The sequence below is a fragment of the Hemiscyllium ocellatum genome, chromosome 11, assembly GCF_020745735.1.
Source record: "Hemiscyllium ocellatum isolate sHemOce1 chromosome 11, sHemOce1.pat.X.cur, whole genome shotgun sequence".
NCBI lineage: Eukaryota > Metazoa > Chordata > Chondrichthyes > Orectolobiformes > Hemiscylliidae > Hemiscyllium > Hemiscyllium ocellatum.
The window spans coordinates 98,170,022-98,190,913 of NC_083411.1; the positions used below are offsets into that span (position 1 = coordinate 98,170,022).

Consider the following 20,892-nt stretch of genomic DNA (forward strand, 5'->3'; position numbering starts at 1 on the left):
GACAAACTTGATGCTCCACTTTATTTCTCCTGTCATCTCAATTCTCTTGTAGCTTTTCAACTTCCTTTTACCAGCTTAGTTCCCTTCACATTTGGGTTCCTCCCTCAGGTTCCCATTCCCTGACAAGCTAGTTTAAACCAACCCCAACGCACCACTTTCAAATCTCACCATTATCTCCCTGCGAAAGTATCAGTTCAATCCTGTAAACATGCATCCATCCAGTTTGTACAGGTCTCACCTGCACTAGAACTGGTCTTAATGTTTCAGAAACCTGATGTCCTCTCTCCCTCCTTTAATAGGGCTGTTATATTAGCCATTTTTCAGTGATCTATATTTTACAGACCTATCAAACAAAAATAGGAAGGCTGGGATGGGATAATGTCGTACATATTATTAAAATGATGGGAGAAATGTTCAATAATTGAATTGGTATTTACCAGGATGGTAGAACAGATAGACATGAAGTTGAATGATGAATAATTAGCTAAGTACATAGAAGAAAAAACATTTGTTAAATGAACTAATGAAAACTAAAGATGATGATAAAATGTTTGGTCTTGATGTATTGCATCCATCCATTTTTAAACTACTGGGGAAGAGAAAGCAGAGGAATTACTGCATATTTGTGCAAGTTGTATCTCCTAAATTAAACAGCTTTATATGTGGGCCTTTGCCATACCAAGAAATTTATCAGACTATGGTAGTTCATGATCAGGATCAAATATTTATAAATCAAATCAAAGTTATTCACTTTAGATCCATGTTCTGCAACTGAAATTCTGATTAAACCTTGTAAATCATCAAAAATGTATGTACGTTTGCTCATTTTCAGACATTCCGTCACCATACTAGGTAACATTATCAGTGAGTCTCCGGTGAAGCACTGGTGTTAGTGACCCACTTTCTATTTGTGTTTCGATTTCCTTGGGTTGGTGATGTCATTTCTTCTCAAACATCACGATCATCAAAAATATGAAGAATATTCAATATTGAAATTAAAAATGTGAAATAAACAAGTCAGACTTAAAGATGATAAAATCTCTGATCCAGATGAATTGCAACAATGGATTTTTAAAATAAATTAGGCAAGAGAAGCAGAGTCACTACCATGCTAATATGTATTGGATCTCACGCAGCTGGTAGCTGGGACTGAGGGGAGGCTGTGGCATAGTGAAAATGATGTTGGTAATCCAGAGATCCAGGTTCAAATCTCACCATAGCAGATGATGAGATTTGAATTTGAAAAGGAAAAATCTGGAATTAAATATTGAATGATGAACAGGAATTCACTGTTGATTATTGTGAAAAGATATATAGTTTACTAATGTCGTTGAGTGAAGGTAAATGGCCTTTGTTATCTAGTCTGGCCTACATGTGACTCCAGGCCACAACAATGCGTTGATTCTCAGACTGTCACAGACTCAAGAGCTGTCTCACAGACTAGTCAAGCAACAGCCTGATGCAGTCATGCTCATGGAATCGTACTTTAAATACCATATTGCAGTTAGTGCCTTGACCATTTCTGCATATATTCTATCCCACCAGCAGACCAGATCTGAAAGAGGTGACAGGGAAATGGTATGCAGTTTTGGAGGGGGTTGGCCTGGGGGACGGAGCAGGGGAGTTTGCTCCCAGAACCCAGTCTCGAACCACAGCTGGATCAGTTAAAGAACTGCATTACGTCAAGGTGGGATTTGGATGTGAAAGTCCCTGGTTTCCTGTGTGGGTCACTTTCTGGTGTTTCGTTTTCATCTGGAGTGGAGAGCGAGGAGAAGCTGCTGGGATTAACCCCCAGCATTGCTGAGATTGACTGGCTCCAATAATTTCCAGTGGCAGGCTGTCACGGGAAGTATTCCCAGGGTTAGTTGCCAAACTGAAGGTGTCTGTTCAAAGTTCAGGAATTTGATTTAGGAATAGATATTTCTCAAGAATACTTCAAATTTAATTTATGTCTGACACAAAGTGTTTGGTCACATAGCTGTGCAGATTTACTTCTTTTAAATCACTGCCCGTGTGGTCACTGCCTTTGTCTCTCTTTCTCCTTTTTAAAGTGGCGTTGTTTTGATCTTTTCTTCCCTAAAGTTCCAAAACAATGCAACAGCTTATAAAACAGTAATTACTGCTCCTACAATTTGAGGAAATCAGCTCCAGCATGAAAATACCTCAAAAAAGGAGCATCTCTGAGTCACAACGTTTTCCCATCCTCCATCTTGGATTAACCACAATAAAAGACTGCTTTTTGGTTTTATATAGATGATTTCAATGTTCAACCTGGGTTATTGTTAGTAAATTTGTAGATGATACTAAAATTGGAGGTGTACTTGACAGCGAAGAAGGTTACTTCAGAGTGTAAAGGTATCTTGATCAGATGGGCCAATGGGCTGAGGAGTGGCAGATGGAGTTCAACTTGGATAAATGTGAGGTGCTGCAGTTTGGAAAGGCAAATCAGGGCAGGACTTATAAATTGAATGATAAGGTCCTGGGGAGTGTTGCTTGGAGTGCAGGTATAGTTCCTTGAAAGTGGAGTCTATAAAGAGAGACCGAACAGGCTGGAGCTGTTTTCCCTGGAGCATTGGAGGCAGAGGGGTGACCTTATAGAGGTTTATAAAATCATGAGGGACATGGATAGGGTAAATAGACAAGGTCCTTTCCCTCAGGTGAGGGAGTTCAGAACTAGAGGGCATAGGTTTAAGGTGAGAGGGGAAAGATTTAAAAAGGACCTAAGGGACACCTTTTTCACGCAGATGGTGGCGTGTGTATGGAATGAGCTGCTCAAGGAAGTGGTGGAGGCTGGTACAATTGTTACATTTAAAAGGTATTTGGATGGATATATGAATAGGAAGGATTTAGGGGGATATGGGCCAAGTTGGCAAATGCAACTAGATTAATTTACGATATCTGTTCAGCATGGATGAGTTGGACCAAAGGGTCTATTTTTGTGCTGTATGTCTCGATGACTCCAAAACTAACTCTGGACCCCTGGCCACTGTACTCTTGCCTCAGTGCAATCTTACCTGCAATGTGCAGAGTCCAAGGTGCTTTAATACTGTGAGTATTATGCTCCCTTTAAATTATATAATCAGTAAGAGGCCTCTAATCACCATCCTTCATGTAAAAAAAGCATAACAGTTGTCACTGGCAATTTTAGCAGCACAGATCAGATGGGTAAGGGTAATGTGGAAAACAAATTCATTGAGTATATCAGGAATAGTTTCTTCGAGCAACATATTGCAGAACCTATCCAGGATTATACTAGTTTATTTCTTGACATGTAATAATGTAGGATTAATAAGAGACCTCATAGAAAATGATCCTCTAGAGGTAGTGATCACAACATGACAGAATTTCAGATTTAGTTTCAGCGAGAGCAGCTCAATCTCAAACTGGTGGTTCTCAACTGAAATGATGGCCAATATGGAGATATGAAAATAAAGAGCTGTCTAAATCAGTCTTGGAAACAGATTAAGGCAGTTTTACTAAGCCTCTATTGAGTCTTGATTCGACCAAAATTGGAATATTGCATATTGTTCTTGTCACTATATATAAAAAATATAGAGGCAATGCAGAGGTAAACAGAGGATTTCAAAGGACTTTTATAGGTGCACCAATGAAAACATACTGTCCAGGTGAATAATGGCAACTGCTGTGCCTAGCACTGTAAGAAACTGCACAAAGTTGTATGCATAGGCCAGACCATCATAGAAGCCAGCATTCCATCCATGGACTCCATGTACATGACTCGCTGTGTGGAAAGGCTGCTAAGAACATGAAAGACCATTGCATCTTGGTAATGATATTTTATAACCTCTTCTATGAGGCAAGGATATAGAAGCTTAAACACATGCACCAGGCAGGTTCACTAACAGCTTCTTCCTGGCTGTTAATAGATTGATGAATAGACTCTATAACTTCAAATGATGCTGATCTTGCTTATATTGATCTTGCCTCCTGCTCACACTCTGTAAACCAGTATACCTCTGTCTAAGTCTTTTTTCACCATTTGATCCATATGTCTTTGCCTACGATGATCTGCCTCTACTGCTCGTAAATAAGCTTTTCACTGTACTTAGGTACACATGAAAATAAACAAATCAAATCAAGAAGATATCAGACACCAGGTTTATAGCTCAAAAACAAGTCAACAATTTATTACTAATATTGCATCTTGGGTAGAACAAAACGAAATAACAAGGTAGTCCAATTAATGTTTGTATAACTTAAACCTAATCTTCTTTGTCCCCGCTCGCACACATCCAGACACAATTAACGGATAAATTAGAAGAAAAACAAAAGAGATGTAACTTGCCAATTCACTTCAGCAGTTGGAATAATTCTGAATCAGTGGTGCTTTATTCCTGATGAAGGGCTTTTGCCCGAAACGTCGATTTTGCTGCTTGTTGGATGCTGCCTGAACTGCTGTGCTCTTCCAGCACTTCTGATCTAGAATCTGGTTTCCAGCATCTGCAGTCATTGTTTTTACCTAGTTGGAATTATGTGTAGTACCACAGGCACATTGGATTGTATCTAACTGGATTTCTGAAGACACCAGTCAATGTAAACTGCTTCAAGTAGGCTCTGAGGAATACTCACATTTTTCATAAAACTGGGGTTCTATTCTCCGCACTTACAATAACTTAGTAAAGGGAGGATACATGGAGGGCAAGCAAGGCTACTTCCAGTAGCTTTCTCAGCCTTTCTGTCTACAAATGCAGTTTAAATGATTTTAAAATTTGGTTTCTGAGTTTTTTCCAACATTCACTTTGTTAGACTGGTTGGAACCATCCTCCCAGTGATGGCTCCTTTAAACATCAAACCATTTGCCAGCCTTTGACCATTATGTAGTGTTATTTGAACAACAGTCAAGTTGCAATTAACTTCGCAGGTCAGGTCCTATGAGTAAATATAAGTTTGTTCGTTTTTTTTTAGAACAAGCTCCAGCGCTCAGTCCAAAAGTCACTGTCAATTCACAACTCTGTTTTACTCAAAAATTAGAAAAATAAAATAGTGAAGGTCTGAACAATCATCATGACACAAAAGCACTGAGCATGGCAGGAATTTCTGTGACCATAAGCAAATTTTGGTGTGATCTCAATGGGGATGTTATATTGCCTCCTTTTGACTACACGATTGTGATGCAGAGAAAGTAATATATCATTATTCACTGTTATTCTTTCCTCAGCAAATGGAGTAAATGCAGCAGTGCTGAGTACTCCTGGAGGATCGCGTACTGCTGATGCCCTTTTCCCTTGTTCTGTCTCAAATGAGAATGATGGGATCATTTTACCTTCCATAATCGCTCCTTCATCTTCCTCAGAGAAGGTTGAATTTAGCAGTTCCTCTGATTCAGAATCTGAGACAGATCGGCACGTTCCACGATCAAGGCAGAATGAATCTCAGAAGGAAGATAAACTCACATTGCCGCTGGCAGGTATTATGCAACGGGATTCGACGAAGCAACTACCGAATGTTACAGAACTCTTCCCAGAATTTCGACCAGGACAGGTGAGAAAGTGGATTCATTTGGATTCCATATAGTGAATTAAATTGGGGAATGTAACTGAAAATGTTGTCTTGGAATTGTCAATTTGTTGGGGAAGCTAAAATGAGAGGGATTTTAACTCTGAAATTGTTGTGGCATATTTAGATATATATTTGAGTGCACTAACTATTCTTTTAGCTCCAGTTTGAGGGTTAGGAGCATCTGTATTCACTGCATAAAGGTCAGCTGAATTCTGACAAAAGACACGTCGTCAGCTAAAGCATAAAATTAAGTATGTAGCTAACAAGTATGTAATGGTTAAAAATCATGGTTACAACCCAATAGTGTGTGCTGAAAAGCAAGCTCTGCTTTCCTGGACTCATCACAAATGTGAAAATATTTGATTATGATAAATTCTACCTAACTGTCTCGATCAGATTGAAAGTGATCGTGCCATTAGATTTTTGTGGCTGATTTGGCTGGTTTCTGTGACAATGACATTAACAGCGTGGGTTCAATTCCCATGGTGGCTGAGGTTACCATGAAGGTCCTATCTTGTCAATTTTACCCCTTGTCTGATGAAACATGTTGATCCTTAAATTAAACTTACCACCATTGTCTGCCTCGAATGACAGACCAGGCCTATGGTCCTCTAGGACTTCACCTTTACCTTTTCACTTAACCAGAAAAGAAGTGTTGATTCCAAAACAAAAATGTTTTTAACTAAGGGTAACAAAGAAATTTGTATTACTAACATAAACTCTTCCCTGTTATAACTAACCAAACATATGTGAACAAACACGCATAGGTTGTAGATTTGAAAGGTGGAAAAAAACACTGGGATAATGCAAAACTAAAAGAACTGCGGATTTTGGAAATCAGAAACAAAACCAGAAATTGCTGGAAAAAACTCAGGTCTGGCAGCATCTGTGCAGAGAAACCAGAGTTAATGTTCAGGTCCAGTGATCCTCATTCAGAACAAAAATCTGTGAAGAGAAATCGAGAGCCTGATCTATGCTTTTCCAACGCCACACTTTTTGACTTCTCCACAGATGCTGCCAAACGTGCTAGATTTTCCAGAAATTACTGTTTTTGTTGCTGATAGGGATCATATCGTTTAATTGTGCCAATCTGGAGCACAGCAGTTGGATGATTTGATTTGTTTTAAGTCTTCCTTTGATCCCTTTTTATTTCTTTGTTGATGATGCAAGGTAGTTTGCACCAGTGTTCAGTGTTCCAATTATTTGGGGAGAATTGGATCTTTCATAGAGCATAGAAAAGTACAGCACAGTACAGGCTCTTTGGCCCTAATGTTGTGCTGACCTTTTATCCTACTCTACGTTCAGACTAACATACATAGCCTTCATTGTACTAACTTCCATGTGCCTATCCAAGAGTCACTTAAATGTATCTGACTCCACTACCACTGCTAACAGTGTATTCCACGCCACCACCACTCTCTTGTGTAAAGAACCTGCCTTTGACATCTTCCATGAACTTTCCTCCAATTACCTTAAACTTGTGTCCCCTTGTGAAAGACATTTCCGCCATGGGAAAATGTGTCTGGCTATCCACTATATCAATGCTTCTCAACATCTTGTACACCTCTATTAAGTCACCTCTTATCCTTTTTCGCTTCAATGAGAAAAGCCCTAATTCCCTCAACCTTTCTTCATAAGGTAAAAACAATAACTGCAGATGCTGGAAACCAGATTTTGGATTAGCGGTGCTGGAAGAGCATAGCAGTTCAGGCAGCATCTGAGGAGCAGTAAAATCGACGTTTCAGGCAAAAGCCCTTCAGAAATAAAGGCAGAGAGCCTGAAGCGTGGAGAGATAAGCTAGAGGAGGGTGGGGGTGGGCAGAAAGTAGCATAGAGTACAATGGGTGAGTGGGGGAGGGGATGAAGGTGATAGGTCAGGGAGGAGGGTGGAGTGGATAGGTGGAAAAGAAGATAGGCCGGTAGGACAAGTCATGGGGACAGTGCTGAGCTGGAAGTTTGGAACTGGGGTGAGGTGGGGGAAGGGGAAATGAGGAAACTGTTGAAGTCCACATTGATGCCCTGGGGTTGAAGTGTTCCGAGGTGGAAGATGAGGCGTTCTTCCTCCAGGCATCTGGTGGTGAGGGAGCAGCGGTGAAGGAGGCCCAGGATCTCCATGTCCTTGGCAGAGTGGGAGGGGGAGTTGAAATGTTGAGCCACAGGGCGGTGTGGTTGATTGGTTCGGGTATCCCAGAGATGTTCCCTAAAGCGCTCTGCTAGGAGGTGTCCAGTCTCCCCAATGTAGAGGAGACCGCATCGGGAGCAACGGATACAATAAATGATATTAGTGGATGTGTAGGTAAAACTTTGATGGATGTGGAAGGCTCCTTTATGGCCTTGGGTAGAGGTGAGGGAGGAGGTGTCTTCATAAGACCTGCCCTCCAGTCCAGGCAGCATCCTGATAAATCTCCTCTGCATCCTCTCAAAAGCTTCCACAGCTTTCCTATAATGAGGCGACCAGAACTGAACACAATATTCCAGGTGTGGTCTAACCAGGGCTTTACAGAGCTGAAGCATATATTCTCACTGCTCTTAAACTCAATCCCCCTGCTAATGAAAGCCAACACACTGTACGCCTTCTTAACAACCCCATCAAACTGGCAACTTTGAGGTATCTATCAGCATCGACCCCAAGATCCCTCTGTTCCTCGACAAGAATCCTGCCTCTAACCCTGTATTCTGCATTCAAATTTTGACCTTCCAAAGTGAATCACTTCACATTTTTCCAGGTTGAACTCCATCTGCTACTTATCAGCCCAGTTCTGTATCCTGCCACTGTCTTGTTGCAACATTCAGCAGCCCTTCACATTATCCACAACTCCACCAACCTTCGTGTCATCGGCAAACTTACTAACCCACCCTTCCACCTCCTGATCCAAGTTGTTTATAAAAACCACTAAGAGCACTGGTCCCAGAACTGATCCCTGTGGAGCACCACTGGTCACTGATCTCCTGGCTGAATATTTTCCATCTCCTACCACCGCTGAAAATGTGTTGCTGGTTAAAGCACAGCAGGTTAGGCAGCATCCAAGGAATAGGATGCTGCCTAACCTGCTGTGCTTTAACCAGCAACACATTTTCAGCTGTGATCTCCAGCATCTGCAGACCTCATTTTTTACTCATCTCCTACCACCGTCTGTCTTCTATGGGCCAGCCAATTTTGTATCCAGACACAAAAGTTCTCTGTATCCCATGCCTCCTTACTTTCTGAATGAGCCTACCATCTGGAACCTTATCAAACACGTTGCCAAAATCCATATACACTATCCATCCACCTTTGTTGGGATGGAACAAAATTATGCAGTGTGTGACTCGCTCGTAGTGGTCCAGTTTAGAAGTGAAGTGCCACACACAATCCTTGAGTATTGACTGGTTTATTTGGGAGCTCACAGGAGAGACAAGTCAACCGGATGGTCACAAGTCATTCTGATGAGATACAGAGAGTTGTGTGATTATATAGGTTACCATCGTTTAATAATCAGCAAACGGTTAATTGCTGGATAATGAACAAGCTTGGCATCTTGCCCAATCATTAGCTTCGTTCACGTAATGTCTAGACAGTGTCAGTTAGGAGCCATTAAGCAGATGTTAGTTTTCAATAGGTCCATGCAAGGAAATAATTAGTTTATCAGGTATTAGTCCAGCTGCAAGGCCAACCCTCTTAGCTGGGTATGGAAACGGGCTTTTAGCAAACAGGCATCAAGTGAGATTCAAAATGGATTCCAGGCTTTTAATATGTGACAAAATGGCAGCCACAAATCTCACAATTCACCTACAATTCCTTTCTTTTTTCACCACATCAGGAGGGCAGTTCAGAAAAGCGGGCAAAAGGAGGATCATAGGCGGACCCAGTGGTGGGTGGAGGTGGGGTCGTTAGGTGGTGGGGGCTCAGAGTCGTCCAAGTAACTGTCAGAGTCAGGGTCATCAGGCTCGAGGGATAAGATTCATGAAAATCATCCATTGGTGGGGGAATGTCAGGAATGGGGATCTGAATAAGTTAGAAAGAGGTTGAGCCATTTGGCAGCAGTAGAAAGCCAAAACGGGCACAATGGTTTTGAGGAACATGATAGTAAATGCAAGCAGAATGCAAACAGCAATGAAAACCACAAGACTCTGGAGGAAGGTATCAGCCCAAGAACCAGGCCACCCACCCATCCAATCGGGGAGTAGTATGGAGGGAGGAGGCTGCCCTACGAATGTGTGCGGCAATGTTAGTAACGTCCTCACTGGAGCCTGGGATGTAGGTACAACAATTAGAGCTGATAAGGGCACAAGTGTCTCCTTTCTTGGCTAATAGGTAGTCAAGGGCCACGTGATTTTGGAGGGTGATAGTACAGATGGCGACCATCTCTACATTGAGCTGGTCAAAGGCCGAAGACGTGGCATTGGCAATCTCTTACAGAGTGGCAGCAATCCGTCCTACCTCAACCTCAAATTGGAGAGTGGCATAAGGAGGAAAGAAGATAGATAAAAGGCACTGAAAGGTTGTGAGCGCCCTCTTGCTGCGAGGCATGGAAGTCTCAAAAGGCAAAGAGTGGGAGTGGTAAAGGAAAGGTAAAAACTTGCAAGGATGCCTGCCTTGAAGAAGTTTTCCTCCTCTCTCTACAAGAATCTCAGGGAGTCCCTCTCCTACTGCAACTCCCAGGTCATTTCCTCTGCCCTGAAGCTCTTACTCTATGCTACTCTCTCCCCACCCCACCCTCCTCTAGCTTATCTCTCCATGCTTCCAGCTCACTGCCTTTATTCCTGATGAAAGGCTTTTGCCCGAAACGTCGATTTCGCTGCTCGTTGGATGCTGCTTGAACTGCTGTGCTCTTCCAGCACCACTGATCCAGAATCTGGTTTCCAGCATCTGCAGTCATTGTTTTTACCGTGGTAAAGGAAACGGGCAGCTTTCCAGTCTAGGAGGCAGGCAGCCTGAGGTAGTCCTTTTGTCCACAAATGAAATAAGTGCCATTGAAAGCGAATTCTTTTCAAACAACTTGATCATAACGTAGTCCCTAGGTTGGAAAGGATGTATGGGTTCATTGGTAGCGATAGCTGCGTTAATGAGGTCATGATTGTGCATGATAAGCTGAGACAGAGCCTTGGTATAATTAAGGAGACTCCTGTGTCAGGAGCAAGGCCAAATCAGGAGGGAGGATGGGAGATCTAGATGCAGTAGGCGTGGGCCTGCCCAGCAAGACCTCAAAAGGGGTGAGGCCTGTTGCCTGGTTAACCTGATTCCAGATTGTGTGTAGAGCCAGGGGCAATGAGTCAGGCCAGGGCAAGTCTTTGTACTGCACGGTTTTAGTAAGGACAGTCTTGGTAGTACCATTCATCCTTTCCGCCATTTCCGAGGACTGCGGTTGATAAGGGATATGATGTTTCCAGGTTATCCCCAGAGCCTTACTAATTGCTTTGACAATACCTGCAGTGAAATGAGTGGCCCTATCACTGTCAGTGGAGTCCAGGATCCTAAGTCTGGGGATGACATCTCTTAACAAACATTTAACCACCATTCGAGCATCATCTTACTTGGTGCCAAAAGCCTCAACCCATTTTGAAAAGATGTCAACAATCACTCTCAGGTAGTGGAAACCCTGCCTTGTTGGCATGTGTGCAAAATCTATCCGCAGTTGAGCAAATGGGCCTGCAGAGGCCAGGAGGTGGTCGTACTTAACCACTGGTTTAGAGTTGTTGTTCTGCAGGCAAGTGAGACACCATGATAGCAAAGTGCAAGCAGCAGTTGTGAAATCAGGTGCATACCATGACACACAAAAGCATGCCCCGCTTCCTAACATGCGCAGCCCCATGGGCAGCTAGGGCAAGGACATGCAGGTGAGACTTAGGGCAAATCAGGATGCGTAAGAAGATGCAGTGAGCAGGATTTTGTTGTGCACAAATGGGCCCACCGATCCTTCTCAGATTGGGGGGCTGATTGCTGAGTCATGTGGATGCCCTCAATCAGGTCAGGAATGTCGGGAAATTGTCGTATCTTTGGTGTATGCAAAGCCTGCAGAGTAGGATTTGTAGTGGCTATATGGGCCGCCCTGTCAGCAAAAGCATTACCACAGGTGACAGGATCCCCAGCAGCTGAATGGGTGGTACAATTGTTGACTGATATAGCAGATAGGAGAAGGATGGCTTCCAAAAGATTGTCAATAAGCAGGCCATGTTGTGAGGGCTTCCCCGAAGGAGTGATGAAGCCTCTATGCTTCCAGAGGGTGCCAAAATCATGAGCCACTCCAAAAGCGTAGCAGGAGTCTGTGTAAATATTGGCAAATTTGTCAGTGGCTAGAATGCAGGCGGACAATTCAGCTGCCTGTGTGGAAGTACCATTAGGGAAAGCAGCAGACTCAAGGAATTCAGAGGGCGTACCTATTGCATAGCCAGATAGTAACTGATGTTCAGAGGTTTGAAAGGAGGACCCATCGGTGTTATCTATCAGGGTTCTCAGAAAGATAGGGGCAAGGGGTGATGACCTCACGAACAGCATGCAAACAGTCATGGTCAGCTGTCAGAGAATGGTCGTTGGCAGGAAGTAAGGTTGCAGGATTTAAGGCTGTGGCACGGTGCAGTGTAAGACTAGAACGGGAAACTGGGATGACTTCATAGCCTATCTGACTGGATGCAGAAAAATGTTGAGTTGCTGCAGAATTTAGCAGCAGGGAAACTGAATGTGAAACAAATACTGTGCATGTACGATCCAGCACAAGAGGGGTAGACTTTTCAACCATTACAGAGGCAGCCCCCACGGCTCGCAAACATGATAGCTTTCCCCTCACAACAGTACAGAGTAAAAAGCTACAGGGCGCTGGAGATCTCGATGCATTTGTGTCAGAATGCCTGAAGCATATCCCTCCTTCTCAGTAACATAAACATCAAGGAGTAATCAGGAAGACCCAGCGCAGGCACAGAACTCAGTTTTTTTTTAAACTCTTTCAGGTGTCCTCTGTACGTTTGTCAGTTGTTTTGGTGAAGACACCTCCCTGAGAGGCACATTGATCTCATAAAGGTCAGGAATCCAATGCCTTAAGTAATTCACCATCCCCAGGAAAGTCATTAGTTAAGTGCGTGGAGCAGAGGGAGGGAGACTGGTAATGGCAGTGAGACGGTCAAGGGCCAGGGCTCTGGTACCCTGCGAGTGTGCGAAGCCCAGGTAATGCACTTTAGGCTGACAGCGCTGCATCTTGTCAACAGAAACTTTGTGGTCATCCTGTGCCAGTGACTGAAGCAGGCAACAGTGTCTTGCATGCAGGCATCAGCAAAGATGGAAGCGACAACTAAGTCATCAGTGTACTGTATGAGGACACTGTTGCGAGACAGTTAAAGGGTTTCGAGTGTCCACTGCACAGCGGAAGCATAGACAGTGGGGCTCTCCTTAAACCATTTGGGAAGCCATGTCCATGTATACTGGCGGCTGCCAAAAGTAAAGGCAAAAAGGTATTGACTTTCAGGGGATAATTTAATAAGAGAAAATGTCAGAGCAGAGGTCAACCATGGAAAAACAAGCAGTGAAGGCAGGAACATTAGTGAGAATAGCATTGGTGTTAGGCACCACAGGGGTGTAAATCCTGCCCAAACCTCACTTGTTTGGTTGTCTAGGTTTTGGAACTGACAAGATGGGAGTATTACAGGGGCTCCATGTGAGCACAAGGATGTCCTGCTATAGGAGGGAAGTATTGACTGGTCGTATCCCTTCCGGAGCAGAGGGTGTTAACGCATACTGACGGCAGGCGAGCGCCAGCCTTCAAGGTGACGGTATGTGGTGGGGTAGAAAGGACTAACCCGGTATGGTTAGGGTGGCGTGTCCAAAGTGTGGGCAGCAAGCCCTCCAGAAGCCGTGGGCAATCGTGGGAAGACATGGCCAAGGAGCCCTGAACAGTAAAGATAGTGGTAACGATGAGAGCAGTAAATGCACACAGAATCCATTTGGATAGTGCATAGCAACATGCAACAACGACAAATCATCACAGGTAAGGGGCTCAAGCAGAGTGTCCCTGGTGTCCAACATAGCAAAGACCTGTAAAGGTAATGTCGGTCTCTTTATTCAAGTACAAATCTGCAAACGCAGAATATAATGAGTCGGGAGCGCAGCTATATGGTGGAAATCACGAAGGGGACAGGACCCAGTGCAGAAAAGAGCACAAGGGGATGAATGGGTTCCACGCAACTATGGAGTCAAAAATTGAGTTAATTAGCCAAGTGTAGAGGGCAGCCGCAGATGACGGCGGTGGTTCGTCAATCATTCCAGAATGCAGCATAGCTTAGCGAAATTCAGGAATGTCTAAGACAAGACCCTGAGGGGAACAGTGGATGGAAGCGTTTAGTTTACAGAAGGTCTCATGGCCTCGTAAGGCAATTGGATAGGAGGGGGAGATGATAGCTGAGTCGGGAACGGTGACAGGTCCAACAGTAATTGGGATAGCATCTGAGAGGGGCTCAACCATGGGTATACTGAGGACTCCTACGGTCCGGACAGATTTGGAATTGAGAGGTAGATCCGCAGAGGGAGGTGCAGAAGATGAGTGGCCCCGGAATCCACCAAACCTGAAATGGCATCCCCCCCACCTCATCTCCACTGTCATCATGGAGTTTTCAAATTGGGTTGGGAGAGGTGTATCGAAGCAGCTTGCTGAACCCCCCCCCATGGCAGCCCTAAGCATTAGGGGAATGGGGAGAAGGGTCATATACTTGGTGTCAGTGTTGCGATGCAAATGGCAGCTGTTAAAGTGTGAGCTCCCGTGAGGCAGCCATGTGGCAGTGGCCAAACTGACCACAAGACCAGCATTTGCCAAATTTCCTATCTGGTCGAAATGAACTTTGTGATTGAGAAAGTGTACTTTCTAAACACGAATAAGCCTCTCTGTTGCGCTTCGTGTCAAAAAGACTGCGTCTGTCCATGTTATTAAGGGTAGTGAGTGTACCTTTCCAAGTGGCAATCTGCCAAGTAAGGTTCTGGGCTTTATAAATCTGAGTGTGATGTGGCAAGAGGCAATTGATAAGAGTCTGGACTGTGAGTTTCTCATTGTTCTCTATCGGGATGCCAGCTGAATTCTCCCATGTATCCCTAAAACGAGTAAAAAAAAAATCAGGAACAGTTTGAGTTGTCTTCTGCAGGCAGCGAGTGACCTCAGCAAAGTCACTCTGCTGTCTAGCAGTATTCGTGATGGCATCATGAACACATCTACCCAGCCAGTCAGACTGCTCTTCAGCAGTGGCCCAGTGTATGGAGGGAAAAATCAATGGAGTACTTAATGGTAGCCCTACAGGAACTGTAAGCCAGTTGAAGTAAAGTTTGCGCATCATGTGGAAGGCGATTATAAATGCTGCAAATTTTGAAAGGCCAATTATAGAAAGGGACAGGACACAATGGGATATGGGGCATCCTGTAGCATGCCGTGGACCTCAGCATGGGTCCAGTGCTTGTCAAGCGGTGTATTCTGGGCAACCGTGGTGCGAGATGACTATGAACATCCGAGGGGGCACCTCCCTCAGAATCAGTGTGCTGTTGTCGCTGTTTTAAATGGGTATTGTAGCGGTGCCCAGAGGTAGTAGAATCAGGCGCCTGCTGCGGTGAAGCATCAGATATAGGCAGAGGCGCTGTTGCAGCGGCACCACCCTCATGGGGACAATGTTCGAGAGGCAGTGTAGAAGCACTGTCGGCTGCAGCGTCACTTGTCCTCCGTTGCAAGTCACAACAAAGGCACTGATCTCATCCATTACAGGTTCAGGGTCAGGAGTTGCAATAGGGATTTTAGGGTATTGTGAAGAATAGAGCGGGGGTGCAGTGGGAACAGACGTGGGAGAAGGAGGACTTCCAGAGGGTTGGTGGTGATCTTAAATCTTGCTTAATTTAAATGAACCTGTGTGAGGCCAATTTCCATGGAACCACCCATACAAATCAATGGTAAAAGGAATAACGTAATGACTGTCACCCATCTCCCTCCAAACATTGTCGACTGGTGAACTCAGAGATACTAGCAGTTCTCCTACCTCATTCTTGCACTTGACGTATTTACCATGGCGCTGCTGTTACCTCATCCTGCTGAGAAGTAGGATGAGGTACCCTCATCTCCAGGAGCAGCCCATCACTGGCCATCTTTGAAAGTTGCGATCCCATTATTGTGTACGTCAGTCAAACAGAGCAAACAAACAAAACAAAGCAAAATGTGAAGCAAGCCAAGCCAAAAGACAGAGACAATAGAGAAGCTGAGACAGACAACAACCATGGAAAAACAAGCAAATATCTGCAAACTCAGGGAGGCACTCAACAGGATAGGGGAAAAGTTTAACAGGTTCCATGAAACCTTGTGACGTAGAAGTCCTGCCGGTTATGCTAATTATTGGGGATGAAAGAATATTATGCATTGGGTGACTCAGTTGAAGATTTAGAGGTGAAGTGCCACACACAAGACTTTAGTATTGACTGGTTTAATTGTGAGCTCACGGGGAGGGACAAGTCGACCGAATGGTCACGAGTCACTCCGACGAGAAGAGAGTTGCGTGATTATATAGGTTCCGATTGTTTAACAATTAGCAAACTATTAGTTGCAGGATAATGAGCAAGCTCGGCACCTTACCCAGTCATTAGCTTCAGTCTCATAATGTTTGGACAGTGTCGGTTAGTCGCTGGTTTAGCCTACGTTAGGTCCATGCAAAGAGAAGAATAGCCACATACAAGGAAAGAATTAATTTTATCAGGTATCAGTGCAGTTGCAAGGCCAACCATCTTAGCTGGGTATGGGAAATACAGGCTTCTACAAGCAGGCATCAAGATGAGATTCGAAATGGATTCCAGGCTTTTAATATGTGACAAAATGGCAGCCACCAATCTAACAATTCTCCCACAACCTTCATCGACATGCTTTGTCACATCCTCAAAGAATTCAGTAAGATTTGTGAGGCATGACCTGCCCCCCTCAAAGCCATGCTGACTATCTCTAATCAAGCTATAGTTTTCCAAGTAATCATAAATCCGGTCACTCAGAATTCTCTCCAGTACTTTGCCCACCACTGACGTAAGACTGATTGGTCTGTAATTCCCAGGATTATCCCTATTCCCTTTCTTGAACAAGGGAATAACATTTGCCAACATCCAGTCATTTCGTACTATCCCAGTAGACAGTGAGGACGCAAAGATCATCGCCAAAGACGCAACAATCCCTTCACTCGCTTCCTTTAGAAATCTAGGGTATATCCCATCTGGCCCAGGGGATTTATCTATCCTTACATTTTTCAAAATTTTCAACACATCATCCTCCTCAACATCAACCTGTTCTAGCATATCAGTTTGTTTCATGCTGACCTCAGAACTGTCAAGGCTCTTCTCAGTAGTGAATACTGAAGCAAAGTATTCATTAAGGACTTTCCCTATCTCTTCCGACTCCAGGTGACATTCCCTCCACTATCCCTGATTGGCCCTACCCTCACTCTGGCCATTCTGTTGTTTCTCACGTATATGTAGAATGCCTTAAGATTTTCCTTAATCCTTCAGGTAAAGCTTTTTTATGCCCCTGTCTAGCTCTCCTAAGTCCTGGATGTAGGTTTACTTGCTGCGCTGGATGGTTCATTTCCAAATGTTTCATCACCCTACTAGGTAACATCTTCAGAGGACCTCAAGCGAAGCACTGCTGATAATTCCTGTTTTCTATTTATATGTTTGTGTTTCTTTGGGTTGGTGATGTCATTTCCTGTGGTGAAGTCACTTCCTGTTCTTTTTCTCAGGGGGTGGTAGATGGGGTCTAACTCGATGTGTTAGTTGATAAGAGCTTTAGTTGGAATGCCAAGCTTCCAGGAATTCTCGTGCGTGTCTTTGTTTGGCTTGTCCTAGGATGGATGTGTTGTCTCAGTCGGTGTGGTGTCCTTCCTCATCTGTATGTAAGGATACTAGTAAGAGAGGGTCATGTTGTTGGTGGCTAGTTGGTGTTCATGTATCCTGGTGGCTAGTTTTCTGCCTGTTTGTCCAATGTGGTGTTTGTTACAGTTCTTGCATGGTATTTTGTAAATGACATTAGATTTGCTTGTTGTCTGTATAGACTTTTTCTAGTTCATTAGCTGCTGTTTTAGTGTGTTGGTGGGTTTGTGGGCTACCATGATGCTAAGGGGTCTGAGTAGTCTGGCAGTCATTTCTGAGATGGTTTTGATGAAGGGGAGAGTGGCTAGGGTTTCTGGACATGTTTTGTCTGCTTGTTTGGGTTTGTTGCTGAGAAAATGGTGGACTGTGTAGATTATGGAACTTATTTTTTTTGAATGCATGGTATGGGTGATTTTCCTCTGCTCGGCATAGTTCCTCTGTGCTGCAGTGTGTGTTGGCTCGTTGAAATAATGTTCTGATGAAGCTTTGTTTGTGTATGTTGGGATGATTGCTTCTGTATTTCAATATTTGGTCTGTATGTGTTGTTAGACGCTGGTTTGAGGTTCCCCATTGGCTGTTCGCTCTACTGTGACATCTAGGAATGGCAGTTTGTTGTTGTTTTCCTCCTCTTTAGTCAATTTTATGCCAGTAAAGGTATTATTGATGGTCTTGAAGGTTTCTTTTACTTTGTTTCGTTTAGTGGTGACAAAGGTGTCATCCACGTAGCAGACCCAAAGCTTAGGTTGGATGGTTGTCAGAGCTGTTTGTTCGAGTCTTTGCATTACTGTCTATGCTAAGAACCCTGATATCGGAGATTCCATTGGTGTTCCGTTGGTTTGTCATTAGGTTTTGTTGTTGAAGGTGAAGTGTGTGGTAAGGCATAGGTCCACTAGCTTGATGATACTGTCCTTGCTGATGAAGTTAGTCGTGTTTGGTGTATGTGTCTTTGGGTTTTCTAATAGTGTAGTCAGTGTTTCCTTGGCCAGGTTAATGTTGGTTGATGTAAACAGCGCTGTTACATCAAAGGAGACCATTATTTCATGCTCTTAGTGTCTTTGATGGTCTTTAGGAATTCTTGGGTGGAGTGGTTGGAGTCTTCTACTAAGTCACATGATATCAGGGGTGAGCTGACATGATTGATAAAGAACTGGTTTCGTCACAGGAGATAGAGGGTACCAGTGGAAGGATGCTTTTTGGGATGGAGGGTTGTGACTAGTGGTGTTTCAGAGGGATTAGTGATGGGACCTCTGCTGTTTGTAGTCCGCATAAATGATTTGGAGGAAGATGTATGTGGTCTAGTTAGTAAGTTTGTGGACGATTGATGGAATTGCAGACAGTGAGGAGGATTGTCAGAGGATATAACAGGATATAGATTATGTGGAGACATGAGCAGAAAAATGGCTGACCAAGTTTAATTCAAACAACTGTGAGATGATCCATTTTGGAAGGTCAAGTGCACATGGAAATTATACACTGAATGGCAGAACCCTTAGGAATATTGATATGCAGAGGAATCTGGATGTGTATGTCCACAGGTCACTGAAAGTGGTAGTGCAGGTACATAATGTAATAAAAGAGGCCTCTGGCGTACTTGCCTTCATTGGAAGAAGTATTGAGTAAAAGGACAGGCAAGTGATGCTACAGTTTTATAGAACTTTAGTTAGGCCACAGTTGAAATATTGCATATAGTTCTGGCCACCACACTACCATAAGGATGTGGATGCTTTGGAGAAGGTACAGGTAAAGTTTATCAAGATATTGCCTGGTATGGGGATTTTAGATATGAGGAAAAGATGGCTAGTCTGAGTTTGTTTCACTGGAACACAGGAGGTTGAAGAGCGACCTGATAGAAGTTTATAAGATTGTGAATGGCATGGTTAGAATGGAAAGGATGAGGCCTTTTCCCAGGGTGGAGGGGTCAAATACCTGAGGACGTAGGTTCAAGGTGTGGGGGAGTTTAAAAGAGAAACGTGAGGCAAATTTTGCGCACACACGGTGGTGAGTGCCTGGAATGCGCTGCCAGAGGAGGTGGTGGAAGCAGACCCAATAGCAGCATTCAAGAAGCATCTGGATGAATACATGAATAGGAAGGGAATAGAGGGATGTGGAGGCAGTTTTAATCTGGAAGGGCAAAATGTGTCAGTGCAGGCTTGGTGGGCCGAAGGGCCTGTACATATGCTGTGTTGTTCTTTGTTCTTTGAACCTGCGAAGACACAGTTTCTGTTCGCTTCATTTGCTTTCAAGCTGTGGATAGCTCCAATAAACACGATTTTTTAAACTGCAGCTGTTTTCTTACAACTCCCATTGATTCAATTTAGTATTGTTCTAATTTTGATCCACAGTCAAAAAATAAAGATAACAGAGAGACATGGCTGTTACAGTCACAGATATACAATTTCTAAAAATGATGAACATAACCACAATTTGAACCTAACAATATGACTAAAATGGAGTTTCATTTAATCTCCATCAATGTTCCTGATTATTTTTTGTTACTTATCAAACAATATATTGCTTAATGCCATGAGAGATCTGCTTTTGCTATGTCACCACCATGTTCTGGGTGAGGTTCCCAGGCAGGATACCCAAAATGCTCAACTACTGGGTGAGGAGCGATGAACAGGCTTTCCTAATGTACTCATCCATCCCCTCAGTTGGTTACAGCAATATTAGTTTGAAAAGGATTCCTTCTTGTGGATACTGTTCTCCCAGACCCAAGTTAATTAGTGTTTTAAAAGGAGCCAATTCAATCAGGTTGTTTTGAATTAACAAAACATAAGATATTCAATTATTTAGTATGAGAAGAATTAGTAACACAGAAAAAGCACATTAGAAATAAGAGATGGGTCCCAAAAGAAAACAAAACTAAATTAAAATATTAGCTGATCAATTGCTTAATTATTTATGAAAAGCAGATAAGATGATTTGGGCATTATTAGGTTGCACCATTAGTGTTGATGTTGGCAGTTGAACAGCTTTTTGAGATTCTTGTTCTTGACGGCTGATTGAAGTTTGGTTTCACGTAGGACTTTGGCAGGCATTGAATTTATATTCGCAGATGTCAGTAGCAGTTCTTTTTAAAAACAATACATTATGGAATTAAAAGTCAATATTTTAGCGTTTTAATCCATTGACGCAGCAGCTATAATCTATTCAGTCGAAAAATGGCACTTTAAAAATCTGATTTGTATTTTAAGTATGCTGTCATTAATAAGCAAAATGCTGTGCTTTAAGCCATAACCTACAGACCACTGTGACCGGGGCCTTTCAGCTGGTCTTTGCTTTCTACTTTTTTCACTTTAAGTCACAAGTAAGGCCTATTGTTGATGATGTAGGTCAAATATTTTAGCTAATAATTTCCTGGAAACCCTTAGTTTGTTATTGGTGCATACTATTCATTATGGTATGGTATAGATTGTGTTACTTTAATATTTGCAGTTTCTTTGACATGTTGCCATATATTTGGAGGGTATTGTCTGATCTCCAATTCTTTGGAGATCTGGTTGTGATGGTTTGGTAAGGATGCAACAGATAATT

General features: G+C 43.3%; 1 protein-coding gene across 2 annotated transcripts in view; it reads left to right on the top strand.

The window, feature by feature from the left end:
• Positions 1–20,892, top strand: part of taf1 (TAF1 RNA polymerase II, TATA box binding protein (TBP)-associated factor) — a 160,428-nt gene that overhangs the window by 17,524 nt on the left and 122,012 nt on the right. For both annotated transcript variants that reach the window (XM_060832748.1, XM_060832749.1), the window contains exon 7: positions 5,180–5,502. In XM_060832748.1, coding sequence (XP_060688731.1) covers positions 5,180–5,502 — 323 coding nt within the window. The remainder of the gene's footprint in view (positions 1–5,179; positions 5,503–20,892) is intronic.